General features: G+C 42.6%; 1 protein-coding gene across 1 annotated transcript in view; it reads right to left on the bottom strand.

Moving 5' to 3' along the window:
• Nucleotides 1-8,698: 8,698 nt before the first annotated feature.
• The window catches only part of ACSL3 (acyl-CoA synthetase long chain family member 3), a 50,355-nt gene continuing 42,633 nt past the window's right edge, over nucleotides 8,699-16,420 (bottom strand). The window contains exons 15-16 of the mRNA XM_058811988.1: nucleotides 14,702-14,859; nucleotides 8,699-12,788 (exon numbers count right to left, since the gene is read on the bottom strand). Of these exons, the coding sequence (XP_058667971.1) occupies nucleotides 12,625-12,788; nucleotides 14,702-14,859 (322 nt within the window). The 3' untranslated portion in view covers nucleotides 8,699-12,624. The remainder of the gene's footprint in view (nucleotides 12,789-14,701; nucleotides 14,860-16,420) is intronic.

Below are 16,420 nucleotides of genomic sequence, written 5' to 3'. Positions count from 1 at the left end.
TTGCTAAATTAAAGATATTAGAAGCTTTATGAGTAAAGTGATCCTAGGCTTTGCCCCTTAATTCATTACCATTTTCATTTGATTTCTCCTATTTTACTCAACCCTTCATTTCAGAGCTGGTCAAGTCACAGCCTCATAGGTTCATTATCACATGGAGAAATCCACGTGCAGGCCATCCCCAGGGGCTGCAGCAGCACCCTGAGAGCAGCAGTGGCTGCAGAGGAGGGAGCTGCACATCCCAGCCCGGGTTGCCATGGCTACCAGCGATGCTCAGCGAGATGAGATTGCCATGGCACCGGCAGCAGAGGCCACCGGGGCAGGGCACACACTCCTGAGTCCGGACGCCATCGTTTTAATTAATCAGGGGTTGTAATGGAGCCAGTTGCACACAGGTAATGCAGATTTATTTCTGGGGCCATTTCTGCTGGACTAAATTTAGCAGAGGTTCTAATCCAGCTTTAAAAACAAGTGTCAAAACCGCACGAGTTTGTTAACAAAATAAATCACAGACCTAACATATTGGATTTCTGCTGTTGCAACAATAAAGTGGGGGCAATTAATATGGATTAAACACAAGTAAAAACCAGATGAGGATCCCTCACATCTACATGAACTTCATATTACTTTCTAAAGATGAAAGGTGGAGGCTTCTATCCCAGGAGGCAGATATAGGGCAAGGAAAGCCGAGCAAGCAGCAATCTCCTCTGTACCAGCATTTTTAATCCTGGAAATTTGTCCACAACTGGGGGTGTTCAAAACTCACCCTGTGTGACTCACAGGCGCTCCTGAGCAGGGCCATGTTATCAGCTGCCCCCATTGAATCAGACACCTGCAGCACTGAGACACTCACCTCACACAGCTGAGCTGTTGCCAAGACACCATTCACACTTCTGGCTCCCATTAACATCAGCTAATAATCTTCTGCCCTGGGCTTTCAAAGCACTCCAGAAGGATCCAGGGCTGCTGTAAGAAAACAGAGCAAGAGAGAAAAGCTTCTTGCTCTCGCAAGCAGTCAAATTAAGTTTAGCCCGTGGCTTTTACATGCCTCAGATAACCAGGAAACCAGAAAAATAAAATCCTAAATCCATTACTTTAATCATCTGGGGATCTGAGTTGTGGATTTTGAATTGCAAATGGCTAGGAGTTGGCAGGAGCAATTAAACTTTAAAAAGCAGACATGACCACAGGTTCCCCTGCCTCCACCCGTTTCTCCCTCGAGTGCTAACAAGCTCTGTCTCTGCTTACATCCACAGCTGGGTCCCTCCTCCTTCCCTGAAGCCCACAGCACTGCCCCATCCCTGCTCAGCTGCTCTCCCATTTTGTTCAGAACACAGAGGGTTTGAGCAGAGGTTCAGACAGGGGCACAGAAGTGTTCATCCTGAGCAAAGCCTTTGGGATCAGCATCCCAGGGCTGGGGCTAGGGAAAGCCCTGCTGCAGAGGCTCCTCAGCATGGACAAGGGCAGGGAGGCAGAAGAATTCCAGCCAGCCTCATCTCACCCCATTATTTTGCTCTGACTGAAACAAACTGTTTTCTTTGACCCTGCTCTCCTCCTAGGATGCAATCACAGCACTTGTGAAATGCTACTGCTTCTGCAACACTGAATCCTCAGTGGGGAAATCAGTTCCCCATAGATGTGGGTCTGAGCAGGAGCTGCAGCCCCCCAGTGTGCACCACCTCTCCAGGGCTGTGTGTGCCAGGCTCTGCACTGCCAACACCCCATCCATGTCCTTACCCTCAGCAGGAGGGGAACAGGGGCACAGGGACATCAATGCCAAGGCTGCTGCAGCAAGCCAACAGAGCAATAAATGTCCAAACTCTACTGTAGCAACCAGACTGTTATTACCCTCAGGTGGGTTTGTGTCAGATCTTATTTCAGCTGAACTTGATATCAGCCTTCAGAACAGGTAAAATAAAGAAATCCTCACATCTATGAAAAGAAAATTGCAGATAAATAAAAGAGGCATAGGAACCCCAAACCAACACATTTTGAGGTTGGTGTGATGATACCTGGGTGCGAGAAGTGGAGATTTCTGACTTGCACCCTTCGTTCTGTCTCTGGTCACGTCACTGGCTCCAGGACTGAGAGGAAAACACGACGGGGTCACTGCCCAGCAGGAACACAACCTCCAGGGAGGTCAGGGGCTCTCCCTACAGCAGGAAAACTACAAAGGATGAATTCAGAAGAGATAAAGATTTTTTCTTTTTATTTTGCTCTGCTATTGTGAAATAGACAGTCAAAATATTTTCAAAATAAATAAAGTAGGACTGGGAAAATAATTCTTTACAGTAATGAAAGGTATTGCTTTTTTCTTGGTCCAAAATGTGAGGGAATCAGGTCAGAGCCATGGGTCTTTGCTCTTGTGGGAGATTCCCAAATTCACAGGAAAACAAATGTCGCTGCTGCTCACCCAGTCATCCTGCATCACCAAGGCATGCACGCAACTGCTGTCGTAACTGAGTCATTGAGGAGCTGCAAACATTTCCCACCATTTTCCTATAAGGTTGTGGGGGTTTTTTGGTCTAGTGACTGAAAAGAAAAAAAACAAGTCAGCTCCAGCCCAAAAAATTAAAATTACATTTTAAATATTACTTAAATTATATTTAAATAGTATAAATGTCTATTGCCATCCTTCACACCTTCTCTCAGCTGAGTTTTCTTACACTGCAGTTTCAGGGAATGAAGAGAAAAACACCAGTAGAGATTTTTTTTCTTTGAGATTACCAACACAAATATTTCATTTCATTAGCTGAGGAAATCAAATAAATTCAAGTAAAGGATCCAACCTCACACGGTCTGAGTTACTGATTCCCTCAGTGCTGCAGGAGCATTCCCCCCAGTGGCTGCAGTCACAAGGGGCTCTGTCACACTTGTTTGCTGATGTTCCCAGCAGTTGGGGACCCCCTGGCTGAGGTGGGTGCAGCTGCTCCAGCCCCAGCTCTGTAAACACCTCCAGAAGTGACGTCTGCTCACACCAAAACACTCCTGCAGGCAGCTGGAGGTACACACTCCAGAATAAAACAGATGAAGGGAAGGAATAATGAAGAGGGTTAAAGCTTCAATATACTTTAGAAAAAAATTTGACAAGACTTGTGTCAACTCAGTTAATACAGAAAGTCTTTTGCTGCAGTGAACACGTGCTTCGATTTTAAAAATGATTTATAAGTTAGGAGTAAGATACCAGATGTGGAGATGATGCAAGCATTTGAGATGCATCAATCTTTAAAACTATTTCTCTCCGAAAACTATGAGAAAGGTCTTGGCAGCAAAATCAAAACATTTTTTAAAAAGGGTGAAAGGATACTAATTGTTTATTAAGGGGAGCTGGGAAAAAAACCAAAGCAGGACTGTGGACCAGTGGAAGCTGGGTGTCATTTTCTGCAGCCTCTGCTGAAGGTTACCACAGTGTCCTTCACTGTATAAAGTCAGTTTTTAGGGGGAATGAGCTCAGCTCAGGGGCTGCTGTGGGGAGGAAAGGCTCCGTTTGCCCGGCAGGGTTTGTGCAGGCCCTGCACGGGGCGGGTGGCTCTGCCCTGCCCGGTCACAGCCCTGCTGTGCCAGGGCTGAACTGCGGGAGGGAGCCGGGGCAGGAGAGCACCCACTGCCAGTGTTACCCATGGCACTGCCAGTGCTTCCCATGGCACCACCAGTGTTACCCATAGCACTGCCAGCACTCCTGTGGCACTGCCAGTGCTCCCTATGGTATTGCCAGTGTTACCCATGGCACTGCCAGTGCTTCCCATGGCACCACCGGTGTTACCCATGGCACTGCCAGCACTCCTGTGGCACTGCCAGTGCTCCCTATGGTATTGCCAGTGTTACCCATGGCACTGCCAGTGCTTCCCATGGCACCACCGGTGTTACCCATGGCACTGCCAGCACTACTTTGGCACTGCCAGTGCTACCCACAGCACTCCCAACACCCTCCATGGCACTGCCAGCACTACTCATGGCACTGCCAGTGCTCCCCACATCCTTGTCAGTGCTCCCTGTGGCACTGCCAATGCCTCCCATGGCACTGCCGGTGTTACCCATGGCACACCCAACGCTCCTATGGCACTGCCAGCACTCCCCACGTCACTGTCAGCACTCCCATGGCACTGCCAGTGCTCCCCATAGCACATCCACTGCTCCCATGGCACTGCCAGCACTCCCCATGGCACACCCAGTGCTCCCTATGATACTCCCAGCACTCCCATGGCACTGCCAGCACTCTGGCAGATAAAGGAATAGCCAGAGATTCCCACAGGTACAGGCAGAAGAGAGCATGGAAAAGAAGGAACCCCACAATCCTTTAAAGAGGTCTCACTTAAACCAAAATCTGAGAGAAGCCAGAGCTTGGCTGCAAGCTCAGCCCTGAGAGGGGAGGAAGATGTGGAATGGTGTCAGCCTGTGTTCCTAAAGAGACTTTCCAAGGCTTTGCTGCACTGAATCAGCACAGGATTCTTCAAACCACAATGGGCTAGAAGTTTCTATCACAATAAAGCTGTTCTGAGTACTACTGGAGCTTTCTTGAAAAAGTAAACAAACAAAGACAAACAGATGGAAATAATTATAATTTGAATACTTGGAATTGTTGAAGTGCTGCTTTCAACTGTCCCAAATTGGTTTGGGCCCATCCAAACTTTTTCTGGCTAAATCTAGAAAAGAGAAAAAAAATTACAAATTAAAAAAAAAAAATAAAATCAATAAATAAATCCCTCCTGGCACAAACAGGTGGGAGGTTCCTGGGCTCTGGCCCACCCAGCACACACTCCATGGAGCCCTGAGGCACAGCCTGGCACCCCGGGCACTCCCACCCTCAGGGAGGGACAAGCCCTTGGAGTGGCACAGCCAGGGAATGCCCAGCAGTTCAGGTACTGAGCAGGTAATTCCTGCGGCACACTAGGGCCAGGACCATGGTCCAGCAAAGGAGAGGGGCAGCCAGTGCCCCCAGCACAGAGGGCATGGAGAAGGGGTGAAGGGGCAGCATCCTGGCACCAGGAGTGCATCCCGTGGCCAGTTAAACAGTCAGACATCACATGGCAATTCAGAACCTTGTTTAATATTAACTATGGGATATTTAGACTAATGGAAAAAGACAGGTGTCAGAATAATTACATTTTTTTCTCTTTTCCTTTTTCTTTTTTAACCAGGTTTTCCATTTCCCACTGAACTGGGGCTGCAACAGACCAGCAACACTGACTGCTCACAGATCCTCAAGCCAGAGGCTGAGGACAGCAAACCTTTGTTTTCATGGCAGGCATTTCTCAAACGGAATTCTTTCTCTCCACCAGATTAGCTCACCTGGTTCCACCAGGAGCACAAAGACAGGGTGGGTACTCACCTGCAGAGTCCCTGAGCACAGGCTGCTGCAGGGGACACCTGGCAGGCACAGCCTCCCTGTCCCAGCATTTCAGGAAAAATCCTACCTAGAAATCTCTGCCAGTCAAGACTTACAGAGAGCATCATGCCTCCTGTGGAAGCAATCCAATTTATCTACATATTTTTGTAAATTCCGTAAAATAATATAAAAAAGACAAACCATCAGTTATGGGAAAAAAAACATGGCAGAAAGATCTGATCAGCCCATGGTATAATGAAAAGTTACTGGTAGAAAACAAAAGTGAGAGAAGGAAATGGAAAAATGGTTTAAAACCAAGTATCCCTTAGTAGCACTGAGAAAAAAAATCTAGGGAAAGTCCCAAATTTCAACTATTTATGAAAATATGAGGAAAATTACTGTAAAACACCCACTTCCCATCAGCAACATGCTGCCCTCAACCAGACCTGCCACCTGCCAGTCCTGGAAAACCTCAGATAAGCTCAGAAAACCTCCATAGCTAAGCACATGGAGGAATAACTATGGGAGATACCTTCAAAGAGACACTTCAGAAGTTTATCAAGACTTCAAATAAAATGAAAGAAATTTCTGACAGAAGTTTTAACACATTTTACTTACAACATCCTCAGAGAGACATCAAACAGTTCAACAGAAACCACCTCCCCACAAAGCTCCATTCTGCACCAGGAAGGGACAATCCAAAACCTTCTGGCCCTAAATGTGCCCTGTTGCAGGTCACCCACACCATGTTTGCCTGTCAGCCCATGGGAGTGCAGAGGCACAGGCACACATCCCACTGGAGCTGCACTCAACCAGCAACTTTCCAACCCATTTTGATACAGAAATTACTCATGAAAAGTCTCCCTTTTTTTGCTTCTCCTATTGTTTTACAGCTCCTATGCAGCTTTGGCAAGCAGGGGAGGGAAGAGGATGTGATGCTGAACAGGTCACATTGCTCACTGGCATTCTCAGCCCTCCTGCTAATTGTGTTACACTGCTTTAGCTGGAACAGTCCTGAATTGCAAAAAAAATTGAGCAAAACCACCTCATTTCCAAGAAACCTGGCAGAAATACCTAGTGAATGTGTGTGAGATCCAGAGGACTGATGAAACATAAAATGCTTAATGAGTTTCAGTAAATAGCTTCCTTACAGCTTGCTAAACATCCACAGCCTATCTTCCAACTACATTGCATAACAGGAACTTTGCAAACCATTCTTTAGCCTTGTAAGCTATATGCTTAAGATTTAAAAATAACTATGCAAATATGGTACTAGAAAATGTACCAAAAATAGAGAGTTTGCTAAAAAATTCCCAATACAAATCTTATTTCAAAAAACTGAACTGTACCTGACCAGCATTATTAAGATAAATACAATGAATTTTATGGGAATCTGATAGTTTCATTTGCTATTAATAATTTCATATTTCAAAATTATGCTTCTTTCTCCCTTAACCTCTCTAGAAGCCTAAAGTAGCAGAAACTCGATGTAAATTTACTTTATGTAAGGAAACTCACTCAATGTAAGGGTCTACATCAAAATCTCACCATTTCAGAGGAATAAAGCTCATTGCCAAACACTACTGATTGCACATCAATGGGAAGCCATATACACTTTTCCACTGAAGTTCAACTCTTACATTCATAAAGTTGTCTCCCAATTATCTGCAAATAATTACCAAAACAAAAACCAACCAACCTACCCAACCCTGCTACCAATAGAAGGCATTGCAGTTCCAGAGAAAGAAATAAACACACACTTGTAATGCAGTGGGAAAGGGTAGGGTGGAATACATGCAAATTCAGGGGCTAGAGATTCAAAATGGTACATGGTTTTTCCTGCTGTTGCACTTGGCAAGACTGAGCACCCCTGAAGTCTGATATCAAACATCTTTTTGACACTTCATGCACGACAGGCTGCACTATCCTTTTGGGTACTTGTGCTCCCAGGAAACTGAACCCACCCAGCTCCCAACAGGGCAGCAGAGTTTGCTTTTCTGCCAACCACCCTGTACTGGGGAGCAGGCAGCATTTGGGGATGCCCATCCAGGAGCACCTGCAGATGGAAGTGCCCCGAAGGCCAGCCCTGTGCAAGGTCTTCGGTTAAAGCCCAGCCTTGCTTGCACATAAAGCAGGAATTAAAGGCTGAAGCCAGTCTACATAATGAAATCTGGAATTCAAATCATGGAGACACTACTAGCTAAAAGCCACAGGTATCTATTTTAATTGTAGCTAGAGTATAGAAAATACCTGCCAACACTCTGAAATGTCCAGCCACGCACAGCTGCTGTCCCTCCAGCCCCACAGCTGAATCCATTTAAAGTATTACAATTATTTTTTCAAAAACTACTCACCTTTTCAACTCTTTGAGTACTCCCTTTTCCTGTAGTCATCCTGGATTTTTGTAGACAAGAACAGCAACTCAGATTGACAATGTTTTTATTTGTATTTTTATTGTATCTATTTTGGATCCCCCGTGCCTCTCTAATGGCTACAATAACATATTTTCTGATATGGCTACACTTATCCTTCCTGAAATTAGTTGCTATTATAAATACCTACTATAATAGTTCTGAACTTGTTTATTTCTCTTTACTAAAGAGACCCCTAACAGCATTTTATTAGCTATAAATATCTAACAAAAGAAAAACAAAAAAATCATTTAAAGTGAATCACATTATCCTAAATAATTTGAAATAAGTTTTCAGTCTTAAAACCCTCCAGTATTTTTGAAAGAAAAAAATAACTTAGGATATAACCGAATCTAGAGGAAGCTGAAGCCTTCTCATGGCTGGTTAAAGGGATAAACAAAAATATCAGCTACACAGCAAGGAGGGTTTGACATTTTGTCAGCACTATGAATGACCCTGGGCATTTGGGGAACCTGTAAATAGAGACACAAAAAAGGCAAAAGAGGCTTCTGCTGAGATGCCTCCAGGCTGGACTGTCACCAGCAATGGTTTGTGAGCTTGTAACCAAAATTTGAAATTTAAGTGCTCAAGATCTCTTAAGAAGTCCAATTGCAAGCATCTAGTATCTGACCCTTCACATACAAACTTAAGGGAAGTTATACACTAAATACAAGTCCTAGCACACTTGGATAGGAAAAAAAAAGTCATAAGCCTACAGCTTTACATCAGGAATTACCCACAGCCAGTGCTTTTAAACCCAGGTAAATGGCAGGTCATATGCAAATAAAAATTGGTCAAACACTATTAATTTTCCTGCAGTGAAAATCCACACTAACCTGGGTAATTTCTGCTCCTGCATTCAGTCCAAAATGGTCACATGTATTTGAAACATTTGACAATAATGAACACATTTCTACATTATCAACTCTGTACCACTGGAAAAAAATGGATATACAGAACCCAATTTGTGAAATTAATTTTATTTTTGAAACATGATATCCAATTACAAATAAATAATTCATACAATATAACTCAATTAGGGTATACAATGTTCAGGCAGTTCAGAGTAACAACCAAGATCACATTGAAAATGAGTTTACATTAAATAACCCATTACAACAATATACAATTGGTCATTCAATTCATGTTCAGCCTGGTCCAGGGTGTAGGCAAGTTGAAAATTGTTCCTCTTACCAGTAAAGAAAGAGATGTACACTATTTTATACCAAGTCCAAAGTAGTTAATACACCACAGTAATAAAAATTAAAAATGCTGCATTGCATCACCTAAATGTAGTTTTAGTACAGAATAAAAAGGTTGTGAATTTTAGCAGGACAGAGGTTATTGCTAAGGAGTTTTATGTCCTATAGCAATTTCTGCATACACTTACCAGCTTTACAGGCTGCTCCTAATGCAGGGTTTGGATTCCACACCCTTCCCTGCATCTGTCTGTAAAGCAGTGGGATGTAGGACCTGTTATGTTCTTAGCTCCAGTCACACATTGCAGTCACTGCCATTCCAGCAGGATATGTCCCTGCTCAGCTGCAGCTCCCCTCTGAGGTGTGCTCCTGCCTCTGGGAGACCTGCAGCAGCAGCAAACTCACTTTTCTGACATGTAACTTTTGAATTTCTTACCTACCCAGAAATCCTATGCTCTGTAAAGAACAGATTGATTGAACATCTAGATTGAATGATAGCCTAAAGTCCTGAAAATGTTTTAAAGAATTGTGAAATTTAAAGGATATTCACAGCATCCCTGGAATTTCTTGGTCAACCATTTTAATAATGAAATACATAAGATTTTTCACAAGAGAGTAAGTAGTTACAATTTTCAAGGATTCAGAGACCTGCTAAGTTTTTATTTACAAAAGTTTTGTTAAAAACCCCCTCTTTTGGGGGCCTTTCAGGTGAGGTATATGCCCCTTGCTCTTAGTTTGAACTCAGATTGTTTAAAGTTACAGTTCTTTCCATCACAGATCCCCCATGTGACAGAGAGCACTCCTCCCAAACACACATTTCTCAGTTCTGCACATCTGCCCTCAGCCCCTGGGACACTGCAGTGCATTCCAGCAGGTACTTCTGTACTTTTGTTCTTGTTACTCAGGCATGGGAAGACACACACACACACAAAATTTAAAAAACATGGAGGAGATTCCCAGCTGGGAAGCAGTGCATCTCTGCAGGGCTGGAACAAACCCCTCCAAAGCTGTCCTTGTGCTCAGCAATGCAGGAGGGGCAGCCAGAAGGACGTGGCAGCCCAGAGGAGCAGGGCAGGGATGGAGGGAGCCCCACACCTGAGCTGCAGCCTGAGTGACCATCCCAGTCCCCAGCACAGGTGGCCTCAGTGGGACATGGAAACACTCACAGTCCAGCAGGAGTGGAGTCTCTCTTCTGCTATCAATCAAAAGAAAAAGCCCCACACTCATCACAAAGATTTTTTTAAAAGTCTATCTCCAGCACTGAGACTGAACTTAATGAACTGCTTTGTTTTCACATTCTGTAGAAGAAATAAATGTCCACAATGAATTTTAATGCCTAATGAAAGAGAAACTATATATATCATATGCATTTTAAACATAAAAAACCCCTGAACTGTAAAATCAAATGCACAGTTAGACAGCAACCCCATCTTGTGACTGGATTAGAAAAAAGGAAAATAAAACTGTTTCCAAACCCTTTTAAAAGTTTCCGTTATGCAATTTCTCAAAAGGGGATTTAAACCCTTAGCAGAACAAAATACTAACTTCAGATTTGTTTAACCAAAAGCAGATTTATTTTCTTAAATCTGCTGCACAATGCACCAAGTGATATACATAGTACTTCTGCAATTTATTATTTTTCACTAAAAATCACAAAAATATTTGAACAATGTACAGTCTGTGCTGAGTTCTATTTAAGAACCTGTTGATGGAGCACAGATAGAAATTTAAGTGTTAGTAATGTCTAATACATGGTGTGACACTTCCCTACAGCCTTGGCAATTTTTCCACATTTGGATTCTTCAGTCATTTTTCAACATTGTCTTATCTCTATTTGTCACAAGGTTTTTCATTCATGATCTGGATATCTAAAGGCAGTAATCTCAAAAACATGGTTCTGATTTCTTTTTGTTGCTTCTATTTTCATTTGATTACTTACACCAAATTTACCAAATGTTAACAGTTTGTCATGGACAGCAGCAGGGGAAATCCATAATTAGCACAAACCACCCCATCATTTCATCAGGGAACCTGCTTGATAGCCTTCAACTCCTATGAATCTGCTTTCTATAGTCAATGGAGAGCATTAATTAAAACAATATTTCAGAGGTTTATAAAATGAGAATTTGCACATCAAACACCTCCCCAAACCTCATGTCACAAAGACAATCAGCAGGAACTCCCTCTCCCAAATCAAGCTTCAGCATGGCTATGTGCTACCATAGCAGGGCACTAAGTAAGCATCAGGACCTTGAGTTTTAGTACTGCAAGTAAATGATACACAAGAGAGTAATCTCCAAATTAAAACCATTTTAGTATTTGCTTCATCACAAAGTTGACTAATGTATGCCTTTTCACATTCTCATGTAACCCTGAATATTCTTTCCAGAAATATTTTGAAAATAAAATTCACATCTGAAACAAATCTGAATGCTCTTACTCAAGATGAAAAGAGCCCCCATATTTTTTCAAACAATATCCATGAATCTCTGTTGAAACAGAAATTGAGACTTTCTCAAAGCAAGAATTAGATGTAACAAACCAAGCAACATAAATAACTCTGGCTGACAAATGCTTCAAATATCTGTTTTTAAAGCAAAAAGTACAACACAAAAGAACAGAGAATCAAAGGGAGATTTTTAATGGCACAAAGGGCAGCTAGGCACTGTGTGAGCTGAGAACATAACTGTCATTATGACTTTAAAAATCCCCCCAGGAAGATTTGGGTTGCAGCTAGGGCAGAGCAGGGGTCTTGCCAAACCTTAATAAACAACAAAAGAGGAAATCCACTGTAATGTCCAGACCTAATGAGAAAAGACAAAGGTTGCTACAGTCCCTCTGTTAAAAGGACACAGTCAAGCTTGTAAAGTATAAGGTGAAATTAATGATGAGAGTTCATAGTAGCACTACAGAATTCAGCTCTGGATGAAATGGTCACGAGCTATTTAAAAAAGGAGTTTCTGTATCTGAGAGATTATTCCTAGGTTTAACTTCTGCTGTGTTAATAGCATCTTCTGTATTAAAGGAGCTTCAACTAACACCTGCAAGTCTACCTGCCTTGAGGCAGAGCTGTGCCACGACCATCCTTCCATTTTCACATAAAAATAAAAGTAACCATTAGGCACATATTGAAGGTGCATTACACAAGCTGGAATGTCAAACATTTTCTCCCTCAGATTCACACAGAAAAATAGCACAGCAGCAAATAACCTGGTCCTCTGTTCAACAATTACCTTGTTACAAGCATTTTCAATGTGCATAATGTCACAACATCAATACCTTCTTATCTTTAAATAATTAGGTAAAAAAAGGCCCCCAGTATAACCATTTCTTATATAGCCAAGTTCTCTCTATATACATCCAAATTTTAAAGATACAAATAAAACATTATACAGGATTTATAAATGCTTAAAAACTTGAGGCTTCAGAATCATGGTTTCCCAAAAAGACCTGGGAAAATCCACAGACTGACAAGGTAGCAGAGAAAACTGGAGAAAAGGAGACACCCAAATTTGCTGCCACAACATTTTACCAAACTCGCCAGTCATCGCGGTGATGTCATTAGAAAGAGCAGTTTACGCTGGGAATGAGGAGTGGTGGTTTTGTGTGTTGATCTCAAGTGTCGGGTTGAGACAGGCAATTCAAGTATTTGCTGCTGGGTCCAGCTGAGCAGAGCAGCAGCGGGCAGGGGCTATTTGACGTTGGTGCCGTACATGCGCTCAATGTCCGGCTGGTAGAACGCCGTCAGCTCCTTGCGCTTCAGCTTGAACGCGTCCGTCACCAGACCAGTCTCTGGGGTCCAGGGATCCGGGCTCAGGCGGATCTTCACTGGGATTTCAAACTTCTCCAGGTTGGCTGTGGAAAGAAACATTTTTAATACAGAACCTAAATGGAGCTGTTTTCCTGAAGTTAAGCGCAGAAGGAGAAATCATGTTCTCACATAGGTGACCTGAATGAAGAAGTGCCCCTCCAACTCCCCATGGTTGGTTTGACCACCTCTGGGGTCACAAGCAGAAGAACAGAATCTAGTTTGCTAGTACTTGTTTGCCCAATTTCCACAGAAATATTGGAATAAAATTCAGCAGTTCAGGTATCTATGCAGCTCCCTAACTTCCATGCACTTCCTCAGTGCATGGAAATGATATCCTCAAAACAAACTCTGTTGGAATTCAGGACATCCCTCTGTCTGTCTTGGATGGCTCAAACCCTGCCAGGGGGCTCAGAGACCTTGGCACAGACACCAGGACACCTGTGACTTTGATTATGATCCATGGAGAAAATTACCAATTTTATATGAGGATCTGCAAGCCACGAAAGTCTAGTTAGTTTGTCACGGAGGTGAAAAATAGATTTTTGGGGTTTTTAGAATGGTGGCTCAGGAGGCAAGATAGACTGGACACACCCAGATTCCTCTATCTCCTCCTTCTTCTTGGCCTCCACTTTCTACTGTGATGCTGGCACATTTGGATCAGTTTAAGGTAGAATCCCACTGTCTAACACAGGTAACAGGTATTGGGAATTTATTGTAAATATTGTACATGTAGTTTTTAGTAGAAAAGATAAGACCGCCCAAGGGCAGCCAGTGTTCCTCTGTCTGACCTGCTGAATGGACCTCAGCAGGCCAAAGAATTTTATAGATAAGAAACAATAAACAACCTTGAGAATGAAAACAGAAGAGTTCTGACTCCTTCTTCAACTGTTGGGCTGGGAACAGAGACTTTCTAACACACCTCAGGGTCACTCTGACCAGCAGAAGGCCTGAGAAAACTCTACTATATCAGAATAATGGTACTCATCATCTGGAGAGAATATCTTGAAATCCATACTCTTAGGTTAGAAAAAATGGGGGAGTTTGTTTTTTCCTCATAGTTCTACATTGATCAAGGGAATTCAGTTCATATGGGAGCTCTTCCCTGTACTGAAAGAGAGCAGTGCTCTCCATGTTACACCTTCAGCACAAAACACTACCATTTGCAACAATTTCTGCTGTGGTTTCAGATATGAGAAAAGAAAATAACTAAGAAAAGTAGTCAACAGATAGCAATAATAAAAAAATACTCTCCTTTCAAGCTGAATTTCAAAAATATACACAAATGTGTATTTATCATGTGCAACCTGCCATTTTTAGATTTTCCTGCCTCTTTTTCTCCCTTTGGCATTAGATTACTAGATTTGGGTTTTCAGGGGTTTTTTTTGCAATTTGTCACTAAAAGCCATAGTGTTTAAAGGTAAAGCCTGTGATACCAACGTGAAAACCAAAACCAAATATAAAATAACATCAAAATCATTGAACCAAATACTACCCTTTATCAAATCTTTTAAAAGTACTTAATTCTGTTTAGAACAATGTTATACAAAAAATGAAAACAACTTTTACATCAGAGCAGCATGTGAGACTGTCTCATACCTAATATGCACATTATGATTATGGATCTATAGTTGGCCCACACTGGTTTTGGACCAGCAGCAAGGCCAACAAGATACTACAGGACATCTTAAAGAACACACATACACACAGAGAACTGTACTTGGAAAGCTTCACTGGTTTTATATTCTTTCCTCAGCTATGGGCCACACTAAAAGAAGCTTCATGAGACAAAAGAACTGACCCAATTAATCTTTTGTTGTTGGGGGTTTTTGTTTTCAAATCTCACTTCATACAGGTTCAATGAAATATACACACACAAGGAAATATTTTAGGGCCTATGTTTACCTATTTCATAGACACTACAGTCTGCAAGATTGACACCATCTACCCAGGCACTCACCTGCCACAGCAGCCTCAGCCAGCACCTTCAGAACCTCTTTTTCCATCTCAGGACTGTTACAGATCTCTTCCCAGGTTCCTTTAAATCCTTTTTTTCGGGCTAGTTCTGCGAGCTCTTTTTGATTTGGCACAACAAATCCAATGACATAAGAATGGAAACTGAGAAGCACAATGTACTTTAGTATGAATTTGGCAAAGTAAACAACTCTTCAAAAACAATATTTCAAGCTGGGGGTTTTACACTACACACAGAGATATTGCTCTTAACAGCTGGCTTTTGTTCACCTGATAATCCTCCTGAAATAGCACACAAATTACCTCTGCCTGCTTAAATGTAAGTAGAAAGAGAAGCTACTTACCTTACAGTAACTGGATTGCTTCAAGGTGTGCTGTCCATATGCATATTCCACTGTGTCTCTGCCCAAAGCTTTGGGAAGCAGCACCCACACGATGCCTCTGCTCATGTTTGGCAGCCCGGAATGGAGCCTGGTGTGAGGCCTCCCTACCTCAGATTCCTCTCAACTGCAGAGTCCAGTTACTGTAGAGGAGTAGAGGACTGCAGTGAAGAGGGGTTGGACAGCAGATTGTGGAATGAGCATATGCACAACACATCTCAAAGGATGCCTGCTTCTGTAAGGGAAGTGACTTCTCTTTCTCTTTCCAGTGATTGTCCATACACTCACTCTGCTGCTGGCACTCTTTGTCTGCTCCTGACATGCCAGAGCACAGGAAGATGTGATCTCTAAGTCTTTGGGCCCTGAAGCACAATTCACTCTGAAAACAGGTATTCAAAGCTTTTCTGATGGTGCAAAGTTTAGGTAAAATGTGCACAGAACTTCACACAGCAGCTTGACACATTCTAACAAAGCAGATCACAGAGCCAGAGTTGAAAGTGATCTCAGAAGAGCTCCTAATCAATTCACCTGCCCTGAAGCAGGGTCAGATACATCAGAGATGTTTGTCTACACCTTGCTTAAACATCAGCAAGCACTAATGCCAACACTTCATCATTCATAGCATGGATGAGCTGCTGCTGATGGCAACTCCTGACTCTTCCTCTTTGAAATTTACCTCAAAGTGTCAGATGTCCCCCCTCTTTTCCACAGAAGCTATTTATTCATTCACAGATTTTCCTTGTCACCTTTTTAGTCTTGCTTCCTTTTCTAGGTTTATTTAGACATATCAGCAGTGCCCTTTCCTCCCAATTCATGCCATCACAGGTCTCTGCCCAGACATTGCCATTTTTTTCTGGATTCCTTTCATGAGGTCAATCTCTTCAGATGGGCTACATGTGGAACTCAGACCCCTTAATACTTGTTAGAGCAAAGAGATCATTGTGCATTTTGTAGGCAATACATCTGGTTATGTCTTTTACCTTCTTATAACAGCATGGCACTTGTGGACTCATGTCAGCTTCTACAGAATTGCTACCAGCTGGTGGTTCTCACCTTTAACTTCTGCAGTTTATTTAGCTGTAAGTATAATCTACAACTCCTCTCTTTCAACTCACTGCTATTTTCAAGCAAATCTCCACCTAGCCAAGCCTGCTCTGAATTCTCATCCTATCCTCCACTGTGGCTTTGGTTCCCTCCCATCTTAACTATCTACAGAATTATTAAATCTTTTCAACTCTCACCAGACAGATCACTAATACAAAATATGGAAACTCAGCCCTAGCATGCAGATTACTGTACTATATTCTTTAAGGTCTTCAAGATAC

The sequence above is a fragment of the Ammospiza caudacuta genome, chromosome 11 (assembly GCF_027887145.1).
Source record: "Ammospiza caudacuta isolate bAmmCau1 chromosome 11, bAmmCau1.pri, whole genome shotgun sequence".
NCBI classification, from domain to species: domain Eukaryota; kingdom Metazoa; phylum Chordata; class Aves; order Passeriformes; family Passerellidae; genus Ammospiza; species Ammospiza caudacuta.
The sequence above is the reverse complement of the archived record's forward strand: the minus strand, read 5'-3'. Positions and strand labels throughout refer to the sequence as shown.